Below are 27,593 nucleotides of genomic sequence, written 5' to 3' on the forward strand. Positions count from 1 at the left end.
GGCATGCAATATGTTTTTTGGAGTTATACTCTGGTAATGCCATCTTTTTGCACTTGATAATACAATGATAATACCATGTTTTTTGGACATTTACCATGGTAATACCTTGTTTTGTGGACGTGTACCATGGCATTATTTACCATAGTATTACCCTGATTTTTCTACATGTACTATTGTAATACAATAACAATACCATGCTTTTTGGACATGTGCATAACCATATCTTTTTGCATTTTACCTTTATCCTATGACTTTTGAATAATATGTATTATGGTAATTACCTGTTTTTGATCGTGTATCATGGTATTTTGTACAGTTACTGTGGTAACATGGTTTTTGGACATGTACCATAGTATTACGATATTTACCATATTTACCATTATAAAACCCTTGTGTTTGCACTTGTATCATGATAATGCCATTTTTTGGACTTTTGCCTTGTTATTGCCATGTTTTTTGCATTTTCACCATAATAATACCATGTTTTTTGGAAATGTACTTTGATTTTTGGACTTTTACATTGGTATTGCCATGTTTTTTATATTTTCACCATAATACCATGTTTTTTTGGAAATGCGCTTTGATAATATCATGTTTTATTGGACTTTTACATTGATATTGCCATGTTTTTTACATTTTCAACATAATAATACCATGTTTTTGGAATGTACTTTGATAATATCATGTTTTATTGGACTTTTACATTGGTATTGCCATGTTTTTTATATTTTCACCATAATACCATGTTTTGTGGAATGTACTTTGATAATATCATGTTTTATTGGACTTTTACATTGGTATTGCCATGTTTTTTTGTATTTTCACCATAATGATACCATGTTTTTTGGAAATGTACTTTGATAATACTATGTTTTTGAACATGTACCATGGTGTTTTTTCTTTTACTGTCATAACAGCATGATTTTTGTATGTGCACCATTGTGTTACCATGTTTTTGAATGTGGTAATACCATGGTATTCTTTGGAGCTTAATGTTAATAGCTTGTTACAGTATTATGGTAATTACTCTGTGCTGTTTTAGATACCAAAGTACAATGGTTTTGCAGTCTGATACTGTGTATATACTGATACCGCCACAGTACTTTTGTAAGAGCAGTTCACTTGCATGAAATGTGAGTCTGTGTGTGTGTCTGTGACTGGTGGCCTTTGGTGATCGTAAATAAAAGAGCTGTAGTTGAGGAGGAGATAAGGCATTATGGCTATTTACACTGAATCACACTCACTATCCATCAACACACACACACACACACACATACACACAGATACGGGTCCGATCCAGCCGTGTCACTCTTATTTATGTGCAGAGCTCTCAGTAAGGCTACACTGGGTGTTATACTCAATGGGGCCATCCGTTTCTCACTGTGTATGTGGATGAGATGATGATGATGCATTCTTTTTTCAGGGAAACAATCAGCGAGGCCGGTCGTTACCGTAACGGGATCACCATGGATGCCTGCTCGGTAAATAACACCTCCATCGGCCCACCGGTCATCACCGAGACAAATGCTGGGCTTTTAATTAGGCTAATAAAATAGGAAGAAAAGGCTGACGGCTCCGAGTGGCTGTCAGTTACTGAAGATACATCACAACACACACACACACACTAGACTATCCGAGTTACTGTAACCTCAGTGTGTTTAGCAGTAATACACATACTAGGCCACCCATATTATATGTTAGATGTTTAAAATTAGTTATTTCTTATTTCTTTCTATTTTTAGCTTCAACCCATTTTGTGCACTATCATCCTAAATAATAATAGTATGCAAATTTACAATATACAGCTTTCAAATCATAGTATGTAGCAATAGGTGCACGCTTAGCATATTTTTTTTAAGCGTGCATTATTTTTAAGCTAATATTTCCCACAATTCCTTGCTCTACAGAGAGATGTTTGTGACAGTTTTCTATCGACTTTTTCAGTTGAAGAAAAATGGCAATGAGAGTGAGGCCAAAGCTGCCACAGCAGTTTTTAAATGTATGAACCTGAAAGTTAAGTATTAATGAATTTAAATGTAATGAATTTGGCTAATGCTTACATGCAAATGCAAACAATTTGTGACAAAAGGCACTTAAACTAAAGTTTTTGGACATGGTGTGTCTCATTACTATAGGGTGGTGTATTACTGCATACTCTGCATACTCAAAAGTCGGTATTTCCCATACCAGTGAAGTTTATAATATTGGTCTTTTCACACTTTTAGCCCTGGGTAAACAATCCTGGGTTATTTTATTCAATTTTTATACTATTCATGCTTCACATGAAGGAAGTCGTGGCCTAATGGTTAGAGAGTTGGACTCGTGATCCAAAGGTTGCGGGTTCGAGTCTCGGGCCGGCAGGGATTGTAGGTGGGGGGAGTGAATAACCAACACTCTCTCCACCCTCAATACCACGACTGAGGTGCCCTTGAGCAAGGCACCGAACCCCCAACTGCTCCCTGGGCGCCGCAGCATAAATGGCTGCCCACTGCTCCGGGTGTGTGTTCACGGTGTGTGTGTGTTCACTGCTGTGTGTGTGCACGATGGATGGGTTAAATGCAGAGCACAAATTCCGAGTATGGGTCACCATACTTGGCAGTATGTCACTTCACTTCACTTCACATTGTGTTAGTAATAATTCTTGGTTTAGTAAAAGTTTGGTATTTCACATTGTAAATTTGAAAATTCCAAATTAAAGTTATTATTTGCATATTTTTTCCCTTAAAACATTGATTGGACCAGTTTGATACATAACAAGCACACAGGCTGTTTTGAATTTGTAAAATTGTACAAAGCTCATGAATAATTAATGAGTAAGGCACTGAAACAGTTGATGATTGGTTGTTCAGCAGCGGACTTCCAGCACATTATCGTTTCATACTGTATTCTTTTGGCATCGTAATTCTGTTCTGGAGCAGTGCTTTATGACCCCTTTTAATTTTGAAGTGTTACTTAATCTTGTCTGAAACGGCCTTTACCTGGGCCTTAAAAAGACATTAAAAGCCTTTGTGTAAAATAGGATTCAGCCTTTCTCTCTCCAAATGTCTTGCTGTGAGTTTTTCTCTCACACAGATGCGTAGTATTTCCAGACCCAAGTTTTTTCAGCTGCTTCACTCTAGACCTTCATTTACCAAAACTAATTGAAATAAAACTCTTTCCTCCTCCTGCTTATGTTCACAACACTTCACTTGTCACTATGAATGACCCAGTGTCTTTCTGCTGCGTTTGTCAAAAGCTGCCCGGTAAAGTTATAATGTATGTCATCGGCTCGGGATATTTTTCAAGGACTAGAATATTTTAAAGGTGATAAAATAACAGTTACAGGTAATAATAGAGCCAGACGGGCTCCAGATGCCGCGGTGAGAGAAGCCACTTGGTTGGATTTCTCCAACGTCTTCCCTCAACGTTCTGCTTCATTTCCACAAAGTCAACTCAGGTGATGAATTCAACTCGAGAGGTAAAAAATGATGTAGTATGGAACAAGGAATTGAGTTTTAAAGGGCAGAAACCAAGATGACTACATTTAAATGCATCTGACTTCAACATCTTGCATAGCCAACAATGACATTGTGGCTCATGCTGTTCTTGTTCCATAAAAACAACTTTAATGCTCCTAAACCACAAAAGCTGCATCAGAAATACAGGCCTTATTGCAGACAGCTAGAATTGAAACGTCTGTCATTTACTAAGTTATACCAACCACTTGAGTGTTTAATTAATACTTTGGTTAAAATAGTAATTCTTTAAGCTACCAATAAGAGTGTCCTGTTGATTTTATTATATTTAAATCAATCGCTGAAATTCTGCACCAAGGGAGTATAGCATTTTTATCTCACTACTTTGTCAGATCCAAATTCTGTTGACAGCTTTGTCAAAGTCTAGTAAACTATTTGTTTTTCTTTTTTTCTGTTTTAAGTAAAATACTGCTACCACTACTACTAACAACAATAATAATAATGACATTGATATTATTATTAAAAATAATAATAATAATTACAAAATAATAAGTTTTACCTCATGGGTTGCATTTTACTTAGAGCTCAGCTCATGGTGGTGGAAAGATTTCGGGGTGGGAGGAAAAAATATTTTTCAAATCTTTTGCGTTCTCTCGCAAAACTTTTGCGTTCCCTCGAGAAACTTTGCGTTCCCTCGCAAAACTTTGTGTTCTCTCGCAAAGATGTTTGCGTTCCCTCGCAAAACTTTGTGTTCTCTCGCAAAGATGTTTGCGTTCCCTCGCAAAACTTTGCGTTCTCTCGCAAAGTTTTGCGAGGGAACGCAAACATCTTTGTGAGAGAACGCAAAGTTTCTCGAGGGAACGCAAAAGTTTCGCGAGAGAACAAATTTTTTTCCTCCCACCCCAAATTTTTTTCACCACCATGAGCTCTAAGGGGCTCTGTAGCATTTAGACCTTAGTTGGATTGAAGTTGAACACTGAGAGAAGATATTGGAGAAATCTGACCAAGTGGCTTCTCTGTCTTTTATAATATAATATAATAATTAAAATTCTTTTATTAGTAAAAATATTTTTAAAAATTCATTCATTCATTCATTCATTCATTCATTCATTCATTCAGTACATTTGTATTCTATATTGAAGTGTAATTTACAGTATATATGTATTGAACTGTGTATCTGCATTATATTGGCCATAAGCCACCTTGCTTGTCTTACCAGTGTTGGCCAGTATGTAAAAAAAACAATTGGTAATTTACTTAAATAAAATTACACTTTTGTAAAATAAGTAGAAAATGAGTACAGAATGGACATATGTAGAGTCTGGTGTATTGACAGGATAAGTGCAGTGAAAGAGAGGAAGTGCTGGGAAAAGTTGACCGCAGAAGCAGGTTGGATTATGCCACATATGAGTTGTTTACAAAAGTTGTGATATTTTGGAGAATATTAGTGCAGGAATGGCTGTGGTCCAGATCTCTTTCTTTCTCAGTCCTGCTGTACTAAGCCCCCCACAGCACACCCCAGATGCTGGAAAAGAATGAACGAGGGAATGTAAGAATGGAGGAGTGTAGCTGCCTAGTCCTGATAACAGCATTAGGCTTTAGGGCCGTAAACACATGGGCTGTTTGATGTGCTCTTATCGAGAAAACTTTAAACACTGAACCAGCCACATCAAATTCAGCCATTAATCTACACTTTTATTAAATTAGAAATTTTTAGGCGAAAACATGCGGGGACGCGCACACACATTCACACACCAATCAAAGCCCGTAATGGCTGTTCAGCATTAAGTGGCTGTTTTTCTGTCTTTTATTTGATGATTGTTTTTCTCTCTTCACACGCATTAAAGCAATCACACACGCTCGGGACATGCATATACACTCTCCAATGATTCTTGATTGAATTTTAAGAGCTCTGCACTGTGCTGTTAAAACAGGACCAGATAAAGTGTGTGAGGGAGTGTATGTGTGCAAGGCTCAGTCTAATCATAAAGTGATCAGAAACTGGAAAAAAAAAAAAAAAACATCATAAAGCAGCTGAATAGTCCAAACCCATATGACTTTCTTTATTCTGCAGTGTTATTTTTTAATAGCCTTTATTTACTTATACTTTGTTTTTTTTTTAATGTAACATAAACCTTAGAACAGTGGTCGGCAACAGGTGGCCCATGGGCCAAAACTGGCCCGCCAGCAATAATATCAGGCCCGCGCCCGCAGCCAGATTATTTTGATAGCGGCTGGTTCTGAAATAGATCTGTCATGACAGCAACAGTTACTCACAATCAGAGTATGTGAGTGGAGCGGTGTGATTTTCACTGCAACGAGGAGCGGATTTATTAAAAGTCGAAGCGTCGTGGTTTTCACTTGCTCCAAGAGCGCTCCATCACCGCTCCATCCCGAGTACAATTCATGCCAACAGCCCGTAATGTATCTGCATATTTAGCAAGAATTCACATGTTAAACATATTTAGCTAGCTAGATAAAAAAAGGATCACTCAAATCAGAAAGAATGTGAAGGCTATGATGACTGCAGTGGACATGAGCGGGAAGTTATAGTACTCAAGGAATTTATTTGTTCCTTCTGAATATTTTCAGCTGACAGCTGACTTTTTTTCTCAGAATTGAGTGATATAAAGTCGCAATTGCGAGTTAAAAAGTCAATTCTGAGATATAAACTCGCAATTCTGAGAACATATCAGTCTTTTTCCCCCCTCAAAACTCGCAATTCTGACTTTAAAAAAGGAAAGGGAAGTGGTGTGTGGCCAAGTATGGTGACCCATACTCAGAATTTGTGCTCTGCATTTAACCCATCCAAGTGTACACACAGTAGTGAACATACACCCGGAGCAGTGGGCAGCCAATGCTGCAGCGCCCGGGGAGCAGTTGGGGGTTCGGTGCCTTGCTCAAGGGTCTCACCTCAGTCGTGGTATTGAGGGTGGAGAGAGTGTTGGTTATTCACTCCCCCCACCTACAATCCCTGCCGGACCTGAGACTTGAACCCACGACCTTCAGGTTACAAGTCCAACTCTCTGTCCATTAGGCCATGAGAAAACTTTCATGGCCTGTGGAAAGAAAAGTCAGAATTGTGAGATAAAAAGTCGCAATAACCTTTTTTTTATTATTATTCAGTGGCGGAAACGGGCTTCCATAGAACTGTGATATTTCAAACATAGCCTACTGAAATACTTTAGATGCGGAGCGGTGTTTCTGATATCAGTGAGTGTGGAGTGAAGCGGGAGCGGAGTGATTATTAATAAATGGTCAGAGCGCGGAGGGGAAATTGTTATCGCTCCACTCCGCTCACATACTCTGATCGGACAACGCCACACAAATGTGGCTTTTTGTTAATGACTGTCGCAGGATTTTAGGAGTAACAGCTCACTACCAGTTACAAAATACACTGTAACAGTCAGTCACAGGGAATTCTGGTTGCATTTTTCATTAATTAATATTTTAAATTACCCTTTGACTATGTTCTGGCCCACCATCTAGTGGTGAAATATTTTTTTTGGCCCAATGCCAAACTTACTTGCCGACCCCTGCCTTAGAATATCAGATGAAGTTGATTTTAGCCATTTATGACCCGAAAATCTAAATTGTATTTATTTATTTATCTAGATTTTATAATCTATTATTATTATTATTTCCCCTCTTTAAATTGTTTTATTTTATATTTTAAATTATTATTATTATTTACCCTTTTTTAATGTTTGCACTTAATGCTTGTTGCTTGGTATTTTCTTTCATTAATTAATTTATTAATTTATTATTATTATTACCAAAAAATACCCTGATACTCTTAGAGCTGCCTATATAGAAAGTAGAATGCAAACAATGTATGTAGTAGTATTATTTAAATATTGGACCCATGTTTGGCTGCTTTCATATTCTAAATCTTCTAAAGCTATATGACAGCTGTGCGTCAGGAAAATACGGAAGTTAAGGTCATGTTTCAGTTTTCTGTAAAATGTTCTTTTAATGAAAGAGTTTAAACCAGAATGTTCTTTTATATACTTCATATTGGGGTCATGTAAAGGTCATGAACTCTGTTTAACTTGCCACCACAAAAACGAGTGTAGAATTCCTGAATGTTATCTTATTAATAATACCTTGTCACTAAAATTCCTATGTTATTTTACTAGCAACAGAATTATCACATTGTGAACTCATGTCATATCGAGGTCTTAATAAGTGCAATACATTTTTGCAGTGAGTTAGATGTTACTATATTACCATATGTGAATAGGGATGCTCTGTATGTCCGTATTATTTCACTGTCTGTGTAACAGCGCCTCTTTAGCATCTCTTTGACCTTTGACCTTTAACCCCACTGAAATGGGCTGCACAGTCTGAACCGGCTGCCATGACAACAGAGCAGGGTCATGACTGGGTCGTTGTGGCCAGCGTACAGTAGCAGGGAGCGTCTCTCCTTGACAAACTCGCACATATTCACGCTCTTTACACTTTCAATACACCGACACTTGAATCCCGAGATAATGGTGATTCTCCATTATTTCGTCTTCTCTCATAAATAATCAAAGCATCCAAAGAGCCCCTCAGCCCCCCGTTCTTCTCCTCTTGTCTCTTGTTCTGTCTCTTTTGTTAGTGCGGTGCGAGAGATAAATCAGATGGTGTTAAAGAGCGCATGAGGAGAGAGATTTAGTGCTGGAGACATTCTCGCTCCTCTTAGACGCTCCGCGCACAGCAGAGGGAGTTCATTAAAGTCTCCACATGGAGATGGGCTTAATGCTGGATTTACCACTGACAGCTCAATATATCCACACACACCCCCATTATCTCTGAAGAAGGCTGAAACACTGTGTGAGAAGTGTGCGTAGGCCTCATTGCTCCCGGATGGTGAGAGAGTAAATGAGCGCAGTCTGATGCACCTGTTATGTGAACTTGGTTTATTTGAGGATGTATTAAAAGCTTTTGAAATGTCTCAGTGGGACGTTTGTGACTTCAGAGTATGACATGATGTGCTGGGCGAAATATATATAAATGTATCTCTGAGGGGAACTGACTGTCTTTAGAAAAGTTTAGACCAGGGGTAGGCAACGTCGGTCCTGGAGTGCCGCTGTCCTGTAGAGTTTAGCTCCAACCCTAATCAAACTCACCTGAACAAGCTAATCAAGGTCTTCAGAATTACTAGGGCTTCATCCAGGTGAGGTTTTTTCAGGGTTGGAGCTAAACTAAATCGGCACACCAGGACCGACGTTGCCTTTTTTCATCTTACCTCCGTATAATGCATATTAAAGTAGCGTTAATAAGTGCACGATACTTTATTTACAGCGATAATAAAGGAAAAGCTGTATCGCTGCTGTTCCATAAGCGCCACCTGCTGTCAGAGAGTGATTTTGCATTCTCATTCAGCTCATCTGCTGTTTTTGTTCGGTGCAGATATATTTTATGTGGCATAATTTCACAAAGCTAAAGTCACGCCATTCTGTTTTTGCTTTAAATTATGAAATGATACTAACCTAATTTACATCAACTGCCCAGCACTAGTTTAAGAGGTTAGTGTCCTCTTTTAAATGCACTTTTAAGTACTATCTCTATGTGTGAGTGGGTTTCCAATGTATCCACTGTATACTTTTGGGGGAAAAGGTCAATAAAAAAGTCTGTTAATGTCTTTTAATGGTTTTCCATTCAACGATTTAATTAAAATAATTATTACCTTCATTATTAGGGTAGGAGAGGAATTTTAGAAAGGCACTGTATAAATTACATAATAAATTATTTCCTAAAAAATATAATATATACAAATATATTTTATTATTATTATAAATAAGGCTCTTCACACACCACTAAATAAACCTTTATTATTCATAATAATAATAGTATTAAATGTAAATGTAAAATTAATTATTTCACATCTGTATGCCAATCTACCTCTTACTGCAATCTTTCCTCATCATCACACAGTGCCATATTTAGTTATGAGACGCATGGACAAGTGCAGTACTCGTATTTCGTTATTTAGCATCTTATAATTAATGAAGACATCTGTAATGCATCTATAAATCAACATGAAATCTTAATGTACCCTTTTTCTTCGTAAATATCACTGGTATTTATTGTGCACGATACACCAACATCTTCTCATAATCTTACCTAACAATATTTAATAACGCTGTATTTTGTATGAAACTATTTTCTCTTCATCTGATGCAACCAATATAGTTAACCAATAAAATCTTAGCACGGCCTCCGAAATCCAATCAAATCCTGCATCTAAAATCCCCATATTCCCAAATATTCTGCTAAATAATTAGTTTTACCTGCAAGAATGTCATATTAAAGAAGTTACATGTGTTGCCAGTGTTCTTTCATGTTCACTTTTCACATTATGGATGTTTGCATTAAATGTAAAACTATGAGAAACTGCAGAACACACACATGAAAGGCATAAAAAATGAAGGCATCATTAAATAGTGAAGCTCTTTATACGGCCAGTGCGGATGTGTGTTTATATTTGTGTGTGTTTTATAAGGTCACCCATAGGTTACATTTTTATGCACCATTCAGCTTTGAGGTTTCCTCATGTCTGAATAACACCACCAGCCTGGCACGCACACACTCTCTTCTGCTGGGACTCCCAGTGTGGTTGGGGTTCATCCAGCTCTCTTCATTCCAATTTACCATTCCCGTCAAACGCGCAGCGTTCCCGGGAACATCAGCCCTGAGGGAGACCCTCACACACACAGAGAGAGCTGAGTGAGTCGCTCCCTTTACAAATGCAGCATTTATGACTCTGGCTCTTGACCATAAGAACACTGTGTGTGTGCGTGTGTGTGTGTGTGTGTGTGTTAAGTCTTCACATCTCCAAATTTGCAAGTCAGACACGAGGAATAAGAAAAATAAAACTCACTCTGCTTCATTTATGTGGATGATTCATAACTATGAATTATTGCATGCTTGTGTGTATCCTGGCCATGTGTTTGTTTATTAATCAAAACGACTGTAAATTGTTTTCTTTGATTGGATGAAGCTGTCTTGCATCATGTGTGTGTTGGAATGAGAGTGATGTTCTGTCGGCATGTCGCTCAAGGCTTTGAGAATTGAGGCCCTCATTAAGCTCGTTAGCGCTCTGCTGTATGAGTGGATCTCAGCGCTTAATTACAGCTTGTTAGTAGAATGCCAGTCAGAGGCATGACGTTTTGTGACATCTGAGCAGACAGGAGATCTGCTGCTCAGCATCACTCAACACAACCAGACACGCACATTCAGTACTTAACATCTCTTAACACATACACATCTGTCTGTACTAAACACTAGTGAGCCAAATACTGAGCCAGCATGTGTGTATATTTATATTTATGTATTTTTATCTAAATTCTTTATTTAATTTATATGTGTGTATTTAAATAAAAGTATATTAAATATAAATATAGTGATATATTTTAGATGTTGTTTTACATTCTGTTTCGGGGAATGTTCATTTTGTGCTACAATATTGCGTTAGTCCATTAAAAAAGTAACTTATTGCATCACTTAGTTAGTTTTTATGAAAAGTAATGCATTACATTAACGTTGCATTACTTTTTGTCACCTGGGCTAGGCGTGCTTGTATGTTTTTTAATAACAAAAACTCCAAAAGTTATATATTTGGCAACGTGTCAAATAGTAAAAGTATCTCACTCTCAACTTGGAGACAGGAGAGGTATCAGTGAATGAATGGGAAAAAATAACTTGCGTAACTTGTTTGAAAAAGTAACTTTTTTTATTTAAAAGTAGTGCGTTACTTTACTAGTTACTTGAAAAAATGTATCTGATATTGTAACTAGCATTACTTGTGTTGCGTTACCCTCAACACTGATTACACTGTTATATTATATTATAGTTTTATATATATATTAGAGTGTTTGGGCTGTTAGCTTAGCATTATGGGAATTTAAAGCTACTGAAATCAGTGTTGCTACCTTTGTAGAACAAAACAAATCGGTCTCTTACAAGTTTCCATGAAATTTTGGATGCTGCTATCAGCAATAGACACCGAGGCAGATCAGCATTTGAGATTTGAAACAGAGCTACAAACATTCATTACACACAATCAGTACTTAACATCGTTTGTTTGATTGCTTCCATTGTCCTCATTTGTAAGTCGCTTTGGATAAAAGCGTCTGCTAAATGACTATGTAAATGTAAACTTCACTTAACATGGTCAAATCTACCTCAGAATACATGCGTTTCCTACATAATTTAACACAGCTAAGTCATTTAATCACACACACAAAGTCAGTATCTGTGTCAGTAACTTTGCATGAAGGTAATGGTTTCATGATATTTTACTACTGTATTGAATGTGTATGTGTGCAGATGTTCAATGATCATATGGTTTTCATCACATTACATTTTAAACAGTAGTTCAGTTCTGCTTTCTCTCTCTCTTCTCTCAACATTTTTTATTGTTATTTCTTCATTCTCAAACTTTCTGATCAGTTCTTCACTCTGAGCCTCACTCTTTGTTCTCTTCTCCTCCTCTCCTCACTCGTTTTTCCCCCTTTTTGGCCTTCATCTTTAAATCTGGATGGTTTATAGCGTCTGTGTGCCAGTCCTCTATTCAATGTCTCTCTCCCTCTCTCTCTCTCTTCTAATCACAATGTCATGTTTTCAAACTGGCTAAATGGATCCCTGACTCCTCTTTGTTTTCAGCCTCAAATATTTACAGCAGGAGTTATCTGAGAGTGTGTGCCAGAGTCTGTGAGCCAAAAGTGTGTGTGTGTGTGTGTGTGTGTGTGTGTGTGCAGCAGCAGCGGTGTATGGTGTTCTGGGAGCTTAATTGAGATCTCAATGTGACAGCTCTGAACGCTCATAAATTACAATGTGTTTGCCAGACAGGCCTGGCTACAGCGCTCTCACAGTCTGTCTGTGTGTGTGTGTGTGTGTGTGTGTAATACAATAACTAAATCTCCATCTCAAAAACTCCTCCAACATTGCATGTCAATGTATGTCTCACCACCAAGCTCTGCTCCCAGGTACATAATCATCCATTAAAGTTTTTAGCTATATATGCTATGATTTGGGATTTAAACCTTCAAATAAAGTTTTAGGATTTATTTATTATTTAAGGAGTTTAGGATTTAATATTCTACACAATGTTTAGGCTACTTTGTTACATTTTAAAAACATTCATTTGTTGTTCCTGACTATGGTCTCCAATGAATAATAGACTTAATACTTAAAATAAGTTTGATTTGTTATATATATTTTTTTTTATTAAATGGGTGGTTGACTGGGGTTTGTTTTCTAGGCTTGATTGTGTTTATGGGATGCTGTCAAACATGTGTTCATGCTTCGTTTAAAAAAAAAAAACCCGCATTAGTCTTGTTACGTGACCTAAAGATAACGATGAGTATTTAGATATATGTATTTAGGAATATTTAGATCGGGCAGTGTCTGTTTATTTGTTAATCTAGCCACTGTGCTAAATAAAGCAGCTTTTAGAGCCTGTCTATAGCTGGACATACTGTTTTTCCACGCAATTCTAAAAACTTCCAAGTTAGTTTTTCTCCATTTGCGCTCAAGAATACGAGTTTCTTTCTTGAGAGAATGGGTATAACTGTTGTACCATGGCGCAGTACGTTTTTCTCTAACCTTTTTCAATTTGAGGGGGGCAACAGCTTCTAATGTATTAGAGAAGATAGTGCCCATGTTGCTAGACATTTCGTCTAGTTCATGTGTATTTATGGGTACACAGAGCAGTTGAGATAAATCAGGCAGTTTATTTGTGAATCTGTCTTTGGTGGCTGGAACAATAGTTCTGCCCGGACGATAACGCGGAGCCATATAATTAATATCAGTAATACGCAGCATGCACGATACAAGGAAATGATCAGCAACATCACCAATTTGAGGTACGATATCTATATCGGTAAGATCAATTCAATGCGATATAATTAAATCTAGCGTATGATTAAAACGATGAGTGGGCCCGGTGACGTTTTTCTTGACTCCAAAAGAGTTTATTAGGTCAGTAAACGCAAGTCCTAACGCATCATTTGTATTATCAACGTGAATGTTAAAATCTCCGACGATTAGCACTTTATCAGCATTGACCAATAGATCTGAGAGGAAATCTGCTAATTATTTTAGGAAATCTGTATATGGCCCTGGAGGTCTATACACAGTAGCCAGAGCAAGAGATAGGAGAGATTTCTTTTGCATATCTAACAGTGTAACATTAAGCAGAAGTATTTTGAATGAGTTAAACTTCGTGTATCCTGTTTTCTGAGTAACATTGAGAATATCACTATATATTGTTGCCACACCACCGCCAACATTGAGAACATGAGCACAGGGGAAACAGTGAGTGTGCACTTTACCATCAGCTAACGTAGCACGGACGTGCCGGACGATGGAGTCTCCGACGATCACAGCGTCGCGTTCCGTCTCACAGAGGGGAGCGAAGCGGTTCTGGGTGTAGATCTCGAAGACCGGAGGCGGCAGAGGGGGAGAGGTCGTCGCCCGGGGCCTGGCTCGCGTCTTCCGCTGCTGGTGCACCCAGGGACCGTGGCGTCCCGCCGCCGGAGAGAAGGACATCTGGGAAGATTGCGTCCTGGGTGCACAGGGCCTGTGCAGAGAAACACACAGAGTAGAGGTGGTGGGAGTGTTAGCAGCGTGCTGTATACTTACCCCGGACTTGTGAGCGTCAGCCCAGGATGTTTCCAGCGCGACTCTCCGCTCTCTCAGCTGGGCCTGCTTCTCCACCAGGTCGCGGATCTGCTTCTCCACGGCCTCCAGCTCCAGCTGCACCAAATGCAGCTTGAATGTGTCCTCACCTGCACTCAAGACACAGATCCACCATTTAAGCAAGTAACAGTGAAACAATGGTGATGTGTGTGAATTGAGTATTAGCAGTGTAAGCGAGATTAGCGGCTGCCGATGCTAATGGGCTATAAGCTAATAGCAGACTCGAGAAATCAAAATAAAACTAGTGATAACAAGGCGCTCTGATTGGTTTTGTTTTAGAATGCTATAGTGGATATATTCACACGTTATAGAAACGAAAATGATAGTGTATAAAATAGTTTTTAAGATAGAAAAAATACGATAAAGAATCAATTTGATGGAGCTCAAACTCAAAACACGCAGTCACAAATCAGCTCATGCGTAGATAGGTTTATCTGGGTTCGTGACGTAACGGACCCGGGAAGTAACTCGCTGTAGTCCCTACGAACCGTTTTTGTAGGCATTAAACTGCCAGAATTTTAAAAGATGATATCTCCAATTGCATTGAACTTTCTGCGCCGCAACTTTGCAGATATTGTTTATGCTCAAACAGCAACATTACACAATAACTAACGTTAAAAAATTTAAAACACAATCAACTACCTCTTTACATTTTTTGAAAGAAGTCTCTTATGCTCACCATGGCTGCATTTTTTTTTAGCAAAAATACAGTAAAACATTAATATTTCAATACATAAAATATTATTACAATTTAAAATTTCAAAATATTTTTTAGAGGTAATTTATTCCTGTGAGAACAAAGCTTTCAGCTTAAAATTTTCAGCAGCCATTGCAGTTGTGCTGTGTAATATTTTTGTGGAAAACATTTTACATTTATTCAGGATTCTTTGGTGAATACATAGTTCAAAAGAACAAAATAGAAACTTTTGTGACATTATAAATGTCTTGAATGCATCCTTGGTGAATAAAAGTATTAATTTCTTCACATAAAATTCACCTTGAGGTTTTTTTCCCTAGCAACATGTATACTTGCACAAACACACTGTGCGCTCTTGTATGTGTGAGTCAGTAACGCTGACTTGTGTGTTTAATTTTAGAAGCTGTAATGAGAGTGATGTCATCAGACCGTGCTTCTGAAAACAATCTGGCAATCTGGAAAATGTCAATCTCTCTCTCTCTCGCTACATCTGTCTGTATGTGTGTTAAAGTGGGTAGTGCTTCTTAACTATGCCCTCCACACATGAAACACACATGGTACACAGACACAAACACACAGTCAAACATGGAAAGCGTCATACACACCTCATCACAGCAACCGCGACACCTCTCCTGTCGCAAAACCTCACCCACATTCCTAAACGTATTAAAATTCAACAGTTCTGTTCATTCTTTACCTCTTTTCTTTCACTCACATGTCTTGTTTCAATGGCTTTTTGTCCTTGTAACTTCACCCTAAACGTTTCATCAGCGTTAGCCTGTTAGCAAAGCTACCTGACATCTTATTAGCATATATTAATCAATTACCACTGATTATTCCTGAAGTCCTCCACTGAAGCGATAATCCGCGGAAGAGAGTGGCGAGAAAAGGCAGAGAGAAGAGAGAAGACAGCCACTACAAAGTGAGCGCTGGTGCGTTGGACGGTAGCTATGTCCTTGTTACGTATGTTAATGTGCTAATAAAACTTACGGGAACAGGAAGCCCCCGCTTTATAAATGACTAATTAAGATAACGAGGAAAGATGTAGTGGCCATGTCATTTCAGATTAATTCACTTAGAGACCAGATTAATCTCACGCTCAAAGGCAGAGATTGAGACTGAAGATGATTCTGGAAGATTAGGGCTGTCACGTACATGCTAATGCACATGAAGTCATTGGTGATAGATAGCAGAGGGTTCTGTCATCCATCACACTATCATATCACAGAGCTATCTATTAAAATGGGCCTGTTACCATGGTAACTATAGATTGTTTATGGTAACCACAAAAATGAGATGCTAACTTCCTATTAAGCACTACTGTTATCAAAAAGAACTTAACTGAATGACAGAAAGATACAAATAGAAGGGGATCCCAGATTAATTTAATACAATTTTACAGTTGTAGCTACTACTATATGCTATTTTCAACGTTCAGATGTATATTTTAATATAATTCATGTAAATTTGAGTTTGTTTACACGTGTGTGTACTGACACAATTTGTATTGTTAAAAGCGCTATACAAATAATAGTGACTTGACTTGACTTGTATATATAAATACACACACACGTATACGTTTAAGAAATATATGTAATATATTTATATATAATATAAATCATAAATATGAATGTATGTACTGTGTGTGTGTGTGTGTGTGTGTGTGTGTGTGTGTGTGTGTATATACGTTAATATTTCTTAGATACAATCGATTTGACATATATATATATATATATATATGTACAGTATATATATATATATATACGATTTGTGTGTGATTGTATACACACGCGCACATTCTTTTTGATGATTGATTTTTTTTGTTTTCATTATATTAAATTATATTTATTATTTATTTCATATTTATTTTTTAATTTATACATTGTGGGTTAAGACATCAAGAGAAGCAAGAGAAGAATTTCATGGAATATTCATTCATTTTTTAAATGAATATTCCCTCACAACATACAATATATGAACCCATATAATATTTATTCACGCTCACATATGCTTCTTTACCTATTATACACACACATGTGTTCAGCCACTCAGTCTCTCTCTCACACACACACACACACACACACACACACACTCAGACTGCTGCCCCGGGGCAGGCAGTGTAATGGGATCCTGAGTGTTATTTTTTGCAGAATAAAATAAATCCCACTAATTAGCATGTTAAAGTGATTGATGGGATCGCAGGGCCGTCTGTGAGCGGGGCCGCTCCGCTTCGCGAGAACAAGAAGGGGGAGAAAAAAGGGGAAAAGACAGAGAAAAAAGGTTTTGGAATGAAAGGAAAACCAAACGAGTGACTAGTAATGGGAGAAAATAACACAGAAAGGAAATACAAAGAGGAAATATACTGACAGAGAGAAACAGAGAGGTTATCTGAGAAAGAGAAAAATATATTTTTTCTGATCTCCACAGTTCTTCCCTTTCTCAGCATTGCTGTCTTTGTAAACGCATCTGACTGAGAAACGCAGAGAGGCGAATGGAAGGAGAACGCAAGAGAAAACTAGTCGTGTACGAGCAGAATGGGTTTAATGAAGGGAGAACGGGAGAGTTCGGGAATCTGATACGGTAACTCGATCGAGTTTGTCATCTGTATGTGTGTTTGTACATGCACCTGTGTTTAAAGTGTCCAGATTAGTGCTGACCCTCAGAAAGGACTCCCTCTCACGTTAACACACGGCTCACGTTTCTCCACTGCCTTTATGCACAAGGTGTTAAGCTGTGTTTAAAAAGCACATATCCACTTTCTAGGCTCGCTCACACACACGGTTTTTATCTTTCTACACCTGTGTTATGTTTTTACACATTTGTACTGTAATTTAATTCTCTCCTCCGCCTTTTCCTCCTGGTCTTTCTCCCATTAAACATCTCTTTTCTGAGTCTTCAAAGGGATAGTTCACCCAAAAACAAAAATTCTCTCATCGTTGACTCACCCTCATGTTGTTCCAAAAATATGACATTCTAAAACTTTGTTTTATCTAATCTAAATCAGAAGACACTGGGTCTGTCAGACTCCAAATATATCCAAAAAGCATTAAAGCAGTCTATTTGCCATAATAATACAGTTCTTTGGAAAATAAAAAACTATTGTTTTGGAAAGACATGAGGGTAAGTAAATGATGACAGAATTTATATTTTTGGGTGACCGTCCCTTTAAAACTGATACTCAACAGTAGCAGCTGAAAAGACATGAACCAGACCAGGGATGGGAAAAAAGCGAGAGGGAGAGAGAGAGAGAGAGAGATAAAAGGGGCAATAAAGAAGAGAATAGAGCAGATGAAAGGATAGATCAGGTCAAGGGTCAAGTGCATTCCATCAGCTCCCACTTGACTTATTGAGACACAACAATAAGCCAAATCACTGAGAACACACACACACACACACAGCGCGAACTGATTCACGACCATATGAACAGTTTGAATGAGCCACACAAACCTGTATCTTTATTTCTCTCTCATCATTTCTATAAACATTGTCATGTAGTTTAATTTGATGTACTAATTAACTAAAATTAAAACAAAAAAATATATAAAAACTATATATAGACCCATTTAAAAAAATTAACACTCAAAAAATGACAAAAGCACACAATAAAATTACTAAAACTTTAAATAAACAAATTTATGAAAATGGAAAAAAATTAAAATATATTAATAAACTAAATAATCTCAATTATACATAAAAAACACTCTGATATATGTACACATGAATACACATTTAATATTAAAATGTCATGTAATATGATTAAATATAATGAAATAATTATTAAAATGTATTCTAGAGCCATTTTTACATGATTTAATTTAATATATATTTCATTATTTATTTTTTAAATACATTTTATATGCTTTCTGTCCACATCTACAATGCTATGCAAACCTGCATTTTCTCTTCATCACCATCTCTCTCCCTTTCTTTTTCTTAATTTAAACGTCAGATGGCCGGAGGCTCATCCTTCTTTCTTTTCAAACACCATCTTCTTATTTGCATTGATGCTGGGTTAATGCAAAAGGCCCAAGAGAGTGAGTCAATGGAACTCATCCAAACACATACAAACACAGAGTTTCCCCTTGGGTCCAAGCACACTTAGAGACCTCACAAATCCAGCTTCTCTGACAACGGTTAGGTCAGCCTAGATAAAGAGGATCCATTAGGGCCAGAGAGAGAGGGAGGGTGGATGAATGGTGAGAGAGAGCAAGGGAGACGTGTCAGCATGCTCATAACTCTAAGAGAGAAAGTTTTGTTGTCGAGGTCCACATCACATGTGCTTTAATTAACTGGTATCATTAACAGTCTCATTTGCATAGACAACACATTTGGATAGAGTTGGTCTCAAGGGTCCTGTATGTCATGCTATACATTAGCCCTCTCTCTCATTCAACATTCAAACAGCTTTATTGGCATGGTATGAAAAAAAAACATTATGTATATACGGTAGAGCACATACACATTTATACACATAGACACAATAAGATGATAATAGCTAGAAAAGGGCAGTTTGTCAAGACAAGCTTTAATATGTGCTTACAACGCCTTGCTAGAAAGTTTGAAAATATGGTAAAAAGCCTTTTTTAAAAGTTTGAAAGTTTGGGCATTCTGGGTGGTTGCTAGGCAGTTAATATGCTGTTACTAGGGCGAGTTTGATAGACTTAGCTAAAAGCAAAGAGTAGCAGTCTAAAATTTTCAGTAAAAGTCTGCGGGATTTGGGGCCATGCTAGTAGTCAATTTTGTCAATTTAGTAGTCACGGGTTCCAAAAAAATAATAAGCAACACAACAGTTTCGACACTGATAATAAATTATTAGAATGATCTCTGAAGAATCATGTTACACTGAAGATTGGAGTAATGCTGATGAAAATTCAGCTTTGCGTCACAGAAATAAATTGTATTTTAAAGTATATTAAAATAGGAAGCCAATATTAGAAATTGCAATAATATTTCACAATATTACTGTTTTTTCTGTATTTTTAATCGAATAAATACAGCCTTGGTGAGCATAAGAGACTCCGTTAAAAAAACTAATTGTAGAGTTATATATGCAAATGATTTTGTAGAATTATTTATATATTACTCTAGAAATTGTCTATCTTGATAGAATAGACTTCTTTCAAAAACATAAAAACATCTTATGACCCCAAACTATTATTACTAATATAAATGTTAAAAAGGTTTCAACTATTTACAAAAATGTTTCCAAGCATTTTATGCCTGTTGCATGATCAGTAGTCATTTAAATTTTTAGTTTGGTGCTCCTGTCCCTATGACTAGCCATTGGTTTCTTTCTCTTCTGCCCTTGATGACGGTTCTTGCTGTCTGCTCGCCTCTATTCTGTTGTGTTTAAAGTTATAGCTGTTATGCTAGAACAGTTTTGTTTGTGTGTGACTGCGGCCAAGTGGTTTAAAGGTTCAGTTAATAGTTCACCCATAGCTCTGTGTGTGTGTAGCTGACTCATGGTCATGCATGGTTGTGGTGTGTGGTTTTTCTAGCAACTGATGCTACAGTAGCATAACGGCTCGGTCAAATTTCTGCTAGGCCACCGTGAGATTAAATGGAGAGCAAATGGAGAATTTGGCTGCCTGAGTTTATTTTAATGAGATATGGACCATAAACTACAATAGAGTTTCAGAAGAGCAGTGTCTCAAACTGTGCTCAGATTTCAATGAGATTTCAATATGAAGATGTCAGTATCGTTCAAAACAATAAAACGTTCCTATGGGTCTTTTTGTCTGTCCATCCATCTGTCTCTGTGACAGATTGAGTAATGACTGATTAGAGCACACTCTTCTTCTAATAGTCTCAAAGTCAGATAGAGACGTGAGCGTGTGTGTAGACGTATGTTAATCGATGCGTCTGTAGGTAATGTCCTAAATCCAGAGCAGACGGGTCGATAGATGCTGATTGGCTGTAAATCTGGCGAGCGGACGAGTTGCATCATCGCTCGTAATCAAACTCTTGGGTAAAATGATTACAGGCGGAGTTTGTTGATCCACCGAATTCTCTATTTGTCATGCCAATAAAATTTGAGTGAATTTGATATCATTGCGAGATGAGGATGACCTCACGAAACGAGGAATGAATCTGAAACAAACTATTGAATTGACGCAATCCAAATGAGAACCATCAGACTCAACTCACCTTGGTTTTGTTTGAACATTAAACATTAACACAGAACACAAGAACTGATTTGCACTTCAGAGAGCGGGTTCACTAACTGTGCACTTGAATCTCTAAGAAAAGTATCAGTGTGGTTCCACTTCTATGAAGCATTAAATAACCTGAGTAAACACTCGACTGTTGACCGAATTGATTCAGTATGTACATTTTGACCTTTACAGAAAGGAAATCGCTCTGAAACATGCCTGTATTTCTATGCAAAATAGAAATTACGTTATAAAGATAATGCAAGAGGTCTTTGGACAGAGCATGTGTGTTTTGGAAATGGTTGCTAACTTTAAACTCTATTAAACTTAAATGTTTAAATCTGGACATATTTTATGTACTATTTGCAGTGCTGAACTTATGTAAAAACTGACAAATTTCATGTAAAAACCATCTGTAATTCTGCTTATAGTCCCTCTTGGTAGCTCTGTAAAAAACTCTTTTTTTTTTCTTTCTTTTTTGTTGTTCATTGTTCTGGGCAGTTCTTGGCTGATTGAATCAGTCATGTTCTTGGCCAAATTGAACAGAATTTGTAACACCCGGGAATAGATTTGATTACAAATGAATCTATTTGTAGTTCACATCGCCCTGTTTATATGTCAACCTGATCTCTTTGTACTCCACAGATGTGTTTGTCATGTTATACGTGACGGCTTGGTGTATTATGCATGTGATATGATTTTAATTTGCGGTGGGATATGTTTTAGATTTACCGCCCATCACATGTGGACACGTCTGACCTGTGTGTTCTGTAGAGCAAAGAGGACAGCCTCAGGCAAGCGTGCACACACACACACATACACACACATATATGTATCTCAGATTACACTGTATTGATTAATATTTTTGTAATAATTTTTTCTGCACGGCTCATAGTTTTGTTTCTATATAGGAAATGGTGTTTTTAAATGTTTGCATGATGAGTGTGTGTGTGTGTGTGTGTGTGTGTGTGTGAGAGAGAGAGAGCAGGAGTGCGTTTGGGCAGCGTAACCATTGTCTGTGCCTGTACCATTGTGTACCAGTGTGGGTCAGGAACTACAGGCAGTGAATGCTGGCACAAAGTAAGGTCGCCATGTACCTTCTCACACACACACACACACACACACAGTGTTCTCTCTCTTTTCATTCTCTCACTGACTGTGTGATAGTTCATATATGTTCTCTCTCTCATAAACGTCTGCCAGGAACATAAATGTAAATAGACATTTATGTCCGCCTGTCTGTTAAAAGAAAAAAAAATTATTCAATTACTATATTGCTCAGCAATAAAAATAATTTAAATCATGAACATTTATCTTATTTATTGTATTACATGTTCTATCTATCCATTTATCTCTGTCTGTAAAAAAATTATAAAGAAATAAAAATTACTAATTACTAAAAAATTACTATATTGTTCAGTTATTTAAAAACAGCAATAAAAATCATTAACATTTATCATATTTATTGTATTACATGTTCTGTCTAACTATTTATCTGTCTGTCTGTCTGTTTTTCTTTCTGTCTGTAAAAAGAGAAAAAAGAATGAAATAAAAATAATAAAACTTATATAAAACTTATATAAAAATAACAGAACTTCCCTAAAAGTGCATTTTTGTTAATTAACATCTAATTAACATGACTGCTTTTGAGGACAAATTTTAGCAGTTGTGTAGCTAGATGTATCACAGCTAGATCAGAAGCATCAAGCTACCACACTACCATGATCTGATTGTGACAATCCAATCCAGATGCCCACTCTCTCTTTGTGTGTGTGTGTGTGTGTGTGTGTGTCTGTGTGTGTGTGTGTGTGTGTGTGTGTGTGTGTGTGTGTGTGTGTGCTGGAGTCAGATGTCAGGGGGGTATGGGTCATTAAGTTGGTGTCCTTTGTTTTGTCAGTTTGTTTTGTTGAGCCCTGCTGTACTGAGTAAAACCAACCAAGCTGAAAATTGTCTGCAGCATGTTCAACCCCCCCAAACACACACACGGCCTGGAGTGGGAAGGCGCCCACTTCCCCTCATTCCAGCCACTTCACCCTAGATTGATCACAGATCACCTCTCTTTCTGTTTTCTCTCTGTCTCTCAAGTCTAGTTCTAATCAGGTTGTTTTTATGTCACATTGTAGCAAATAAAGTGTTTCCAAGCAGTACAATTTTTAAAAATCATAATGACATAAACAAGGAAAACTGAACATAAGAACCCACACTTAACCAGCTCAAAGATAAAATCTTGTGACAGTATTTATTAAAACAACAAGCCACATGAATGATTTTCTCCTAATGAATTATATCACAACATCATGTAGCACCATAAATGACTGTGACAGATCGGATGACTCATTAGCGGATTATTCATTAATACAAATATTATTGGTAGATAATTTATGGAAAAACTGCAAGTCTAAAGAATTGGTGTAATCATTGTGTCTGGTTTTATGTGTCTGGATCTGCCTTTGACTAGAGGTATTGAATGGTTTGTTCTCTGCCCTCTACTGCTCATTTTTGCCTGTATGGTGTGTATCTCATCTATGATATTGACAGAACAATTAAATTTTAGATTTTTTAAATTTGAAATATTAAATAATATTTTTTTATGTTAAGAAAAGTGTTTTATGGTTTATAAATTGCATAAACTTTAATAAAGTGTTTCTCATTGGTTTTCTCCTCTATAATGTTATACAGTGTAGTAATTATTTGGAAAAATATCCTTCTATTACCCAATTACACTGTGACACACCAATAAATCAAAGCATGCTGCTAATAACGGGACTTTAATTTTGGCTCCTTTTTCTGAGCGTCCATTTCCTCTCTACTTTTCTTTTCTAATCTTTTTGTAATGAAGTGTTTTCACCTGTTGAACCGCACAAAGGACACTGCCCCGGCATTCTGGGACGCCCTGAAGGTCCTGCTGGGAGCCAATGAGAATTTGCAGAATCTGCTAATGATCTTTATTGTTGCAGAGCAGCAGGCCTGTTACCGTGGCGCTTTGATGTGCCGCCAATCAGAGTGCAGATTTTAAATATGTGCACATGTCCAACAAACTAGAGCACAGGGACCTGGAATACATCACCGTGTGTGGAATAATTAAACCCGGATTCAGGAGGGGGAACAGAAATTGCCAGAAGTGAAGAGGAAAAAAAGTTCAATCAACAATATCAGTCTTGGTGACACTTGGCTTCAATTCAATTGGCTATATATCCAAGTGGACCAACCAATCGTATGTAACCAATCTTAGATGCCCTGGGTTCTCAACATGTGCAGGCATAACATGGCATATGGTATACTTTACATTTTAAAACATTAAGCATTATTTTGCAAATCAGTTTACATAGAACATTATTTTAATGGATGTTAAAAAATAGTAATTTCCTAATTGCAAAGTTAAACCTGTGTTGGTACGTTTTCAAAAATATAATAAAAAATAACAGTATTTAACTAAATATTAAAAAAAGAAAAATTAGTTTGCAGCACAACCTTGAGTGATGATTCTAATGAATCAGAGAATAATTTTCTGGTTTGAAATGGTTCTTTAAAATGAACATTCCGAACAAACTGATTCGTAAAAAAGAATCCCCAATACTAATTAAAAGTAATTATAAGATTTTCTGCTGAAATCTGGGAGAACTTAGTTTACTAGTAATTGGCAGTTTTACAGTTTGAAGAAAAGCTCTAAAAAGGAGACAAGTACTTTGCTCTCTTAAATTTCACTTTTGTGAGTGTGTTTTTCACCCTTTTCTTTATGGTATATATTCACGGGATGAGTGTGTGAGTGTGTGTGTGTGTGTGTGTGTGTGTTGAAACTCTAGAGGATGTTGTTGCTGAGTGTGAAACTACTAGAATTTCACAACATTTAATTACGGCTTGTGGAGTGAGAGGTCAAAGCAGAGTGGATCTTCCTGTTTGTGTGTGAGTGTGGGTCAGACTCCAGTGACCTTGCATTTGCCCTCAGTTACCTTGGTTATCTATCTATCTATCTATCTATCTATCTATCTATCTATCTATCTATCTATCTATCTATCTATCTATCTATCTATCCATTCTTTTTCCACATGTCAGACTTCACATCAGACGTCTTTTTCATTTTCACTTTGTCACTCCTTTATGTCTCTCTCTGTCTCGGTGTCATTCGCAGCAGCTGTTTGTGATATTCTCTCTGGTTTAGCTCCGTCCTGTCCAGGTCGAAAATGATGCGGTGTATCTTTACACAGGGTTTAATTTAATTGCTGAATTTTTCTCGTATAAATGCTTAATTGAAGTGCCCAAGGCAGCGCTGCTAAAGTCAATAAAAGACTGAGAATAGGCTTTATAGGGCCTGTCTATGCCTGTAATTAGAGCCTCCAGGCACAGCCAAAAATCTCTTAAATAAATGGTTATGCAAGAAAGACCTGCTGAGAGAGGGGAGGCAGGGAGCAAGTGAAAAAACCATTAGAGAGAGCGGGAGAGAGAGAGAATACAAATCATCATCTGTACAGACACCTCAGGGACGGCCTCATCCTGACAGCAGCGTTACCACACACACACACTCACACAACTGTGAAAATAAAACAAGTGAAAAGTGGGTAATTCATAGTCAAAGCAAGGGACTATGAGAGCGAGAAAGAGAGATAACAACGCAAAAAACTTTGTAAATGAAATATGACAAGAGGGATGTAAGAAAACAGGAAGAAAGGAAAACTGTGAAAAGCAGGAATCCCATGACGAAACCTTCATTGTGCAAAGGTTGCTAATGGGACTTAATGGAGTTCTCAGTTATTTTCATTTGAATGTTATTTTTTTAATCATTCAAACGTCTTTAAGGGTGATAGAAATAGAAATTGTTGACACATTAAGATTTAAAGCTAAAAAATTGGCATACTTTGGTTATTTGCTGTTTATAGAGAGATATTCGAGTCATATTGAAATATATGACTATTTGATGAAAGGTTTTTGTATCTTGAAAATCTAAGCACAGTTTGAGACAGGTCACTTCTTAAACTTAAGTCTCCATTACTCTCCATTCTGCATAGGCACAATCTATAGATCGATATCTCAGAACAATTTGATGAGAAATGTTCGGGTTCCTATTGAAATATTTAGTTATTGAATGCAGACTTTGATATTTTGGTAAACTGAACACAATTTGAGACGCTGAGATGCCTCCAGATGAAACTCCAGTTGTTTTTTTCTCAGGAGACCATTAATCTCATTGCTGTCTAGGAGAAACACTTGAGATATAATAGAGATCTTATTTGTAAACTGTGTTTCTGTGACATTTAAAGTGACCTTGATGTGTGTCCACGTTTCTGAATGAGTTTGTTTCTCCTTAATGAAATTGTGTGTGTTTCCGGATCACTGACATCCCAGAGTTAATTGTCTGAAACGGTGTGTGTGTGTGTGTGTGTGTGTTGAATTCTTGTTTGCTTGAGGGAATACAGGTTTCAAGGGAAGAGGGTTGAACCAGTGTAATGTGTGTGAGTTTGTCGAGTTGGGTTTCTAAAGCTCCCGTATCCACTTACCCTGATTGGAGCGTCTCAAATGTGGCCATGGAGATGCTAAGATGAGATGAAATGCTAATTTTGATGGCCGTTTCAAACATACCACCAGCTGCTCCGCAATACATCACGAGCTGAGCGGACAAATGAACGATATTTCTGTTTTCATCAAACTGAGTCACACATAACTCACCATTTGCAGCAACTCAAGCTATATATTGACGACAAATAGGCCTTGATCTGCAGCTAGTGTGTGTGTGTTTTGATGATAGATGATAGCGTTTGGAGCAGATATCTCGCCAGGAGACTGGAGCAGAGACCAGCCAGGCCAAATTCTGCAAATCCCCGCAGACCACCCAACACTGCAGCCTCTGTTCATGCATGTGTGTGTGGTGATGTGTATGATAGCAGCACTGCTCTTTACGCACTCATGTCTCTTAGCATCTGCGTTGGTGTGTGTTTCTGTGTGTGTTCACACTGTTGTCTGTGTTTGTTTTTTCAGCATTTTTTTGTTAGGACGTGAAAGGCTGCAGCCCTCGTGCACACACGGACACACGGTTTGGCGCCAGTCAGGCGCTGTATCTCCTCTTAGGGATGTTGAGGGTCCGTAGGGATGGAGGGAAAGCTTCAACGAAGGAGAGGGGAACAAGGGAGGGACGGATAGTGGGTCATATTGGCATGTAAGAGCGGTTCTGTTATCTGCTTTTAAAAGTCTGCCAGAGACCCCACTGCACATTAGAACCTTTGTCTGGACTGAGGTGTGCGCATGCTTGTTACAGTTTAGTTGTGAGGGCGTTCCTTAAAATGTATCAGAAATGTAGTAAAACAGACTTCTGAGACCTCTCTATTTTAGTGAGTCCTATTTCATATTAATGTCTTAATTTAAATCTAAAAATGCCTAAATGTGTCTTTAAGGCTTGGGTTTGGCATTAAGGTATTGCATAATCAGGGGTGCCGTAAGGGGGGAAGGTTAGGACGATTCTAAGGGCCCGACGATGGAGGGAACGGGATGGAAAAACGCGATTTCTACCGAGGGTAACGCGATCGTGATTTTTACAGAGGGGTACCAAAATTCCACCCCCAAACTCTCTTCAGTTCACCTCACTCATTTTCTACAGGGTTCAGGTCAGAG

At 37.6% G+C, this 27,593-nt stretch overlaps 1 protein-coding gene across 6 annotated transcripts in view; it reads left to right on the forward strand.

Annotated features, from left to right (window-relative positions):
- The window catches only part of LOC306854462 (MDS1 and EVI1 complex locus protein EVI1-A-like), a 165,856-nt gene that overhangs the window by 76,408 nt on the left and 61,855 nt on the right, over positions 1–27,593 (forward strand). For 3 of the 6 annotated variants that reach the window (XM_079392492.1, XM_079392493.1, XM_079392494.1), the window contains exon 2: positions 1,424–1,481. The exons of the other annotated variants lie outside the window; for them this stretch is intronic. In XM_079392492.1, the coding sequence (XP_079248618.1) occupies positions 1,424–1,481 (58 nt within the window). The remainder of the gene's footprint in view (positions 1–1,423; positions 1,482–27,593) is intronic. 6 annotated transcript variants of the gene reach the window in all.

This window comes from Barbus barbus (assembly GCF_936440315.1).
Source record: "Barbus barbus genome assembly, chromosome: 34".
Taxonomy (NCBI): Eukaryota; Metazoa; Chordata; class Actinopteri; order Cypriniformes; family Cyprinidae; genus Barbus; species Barbus barbus.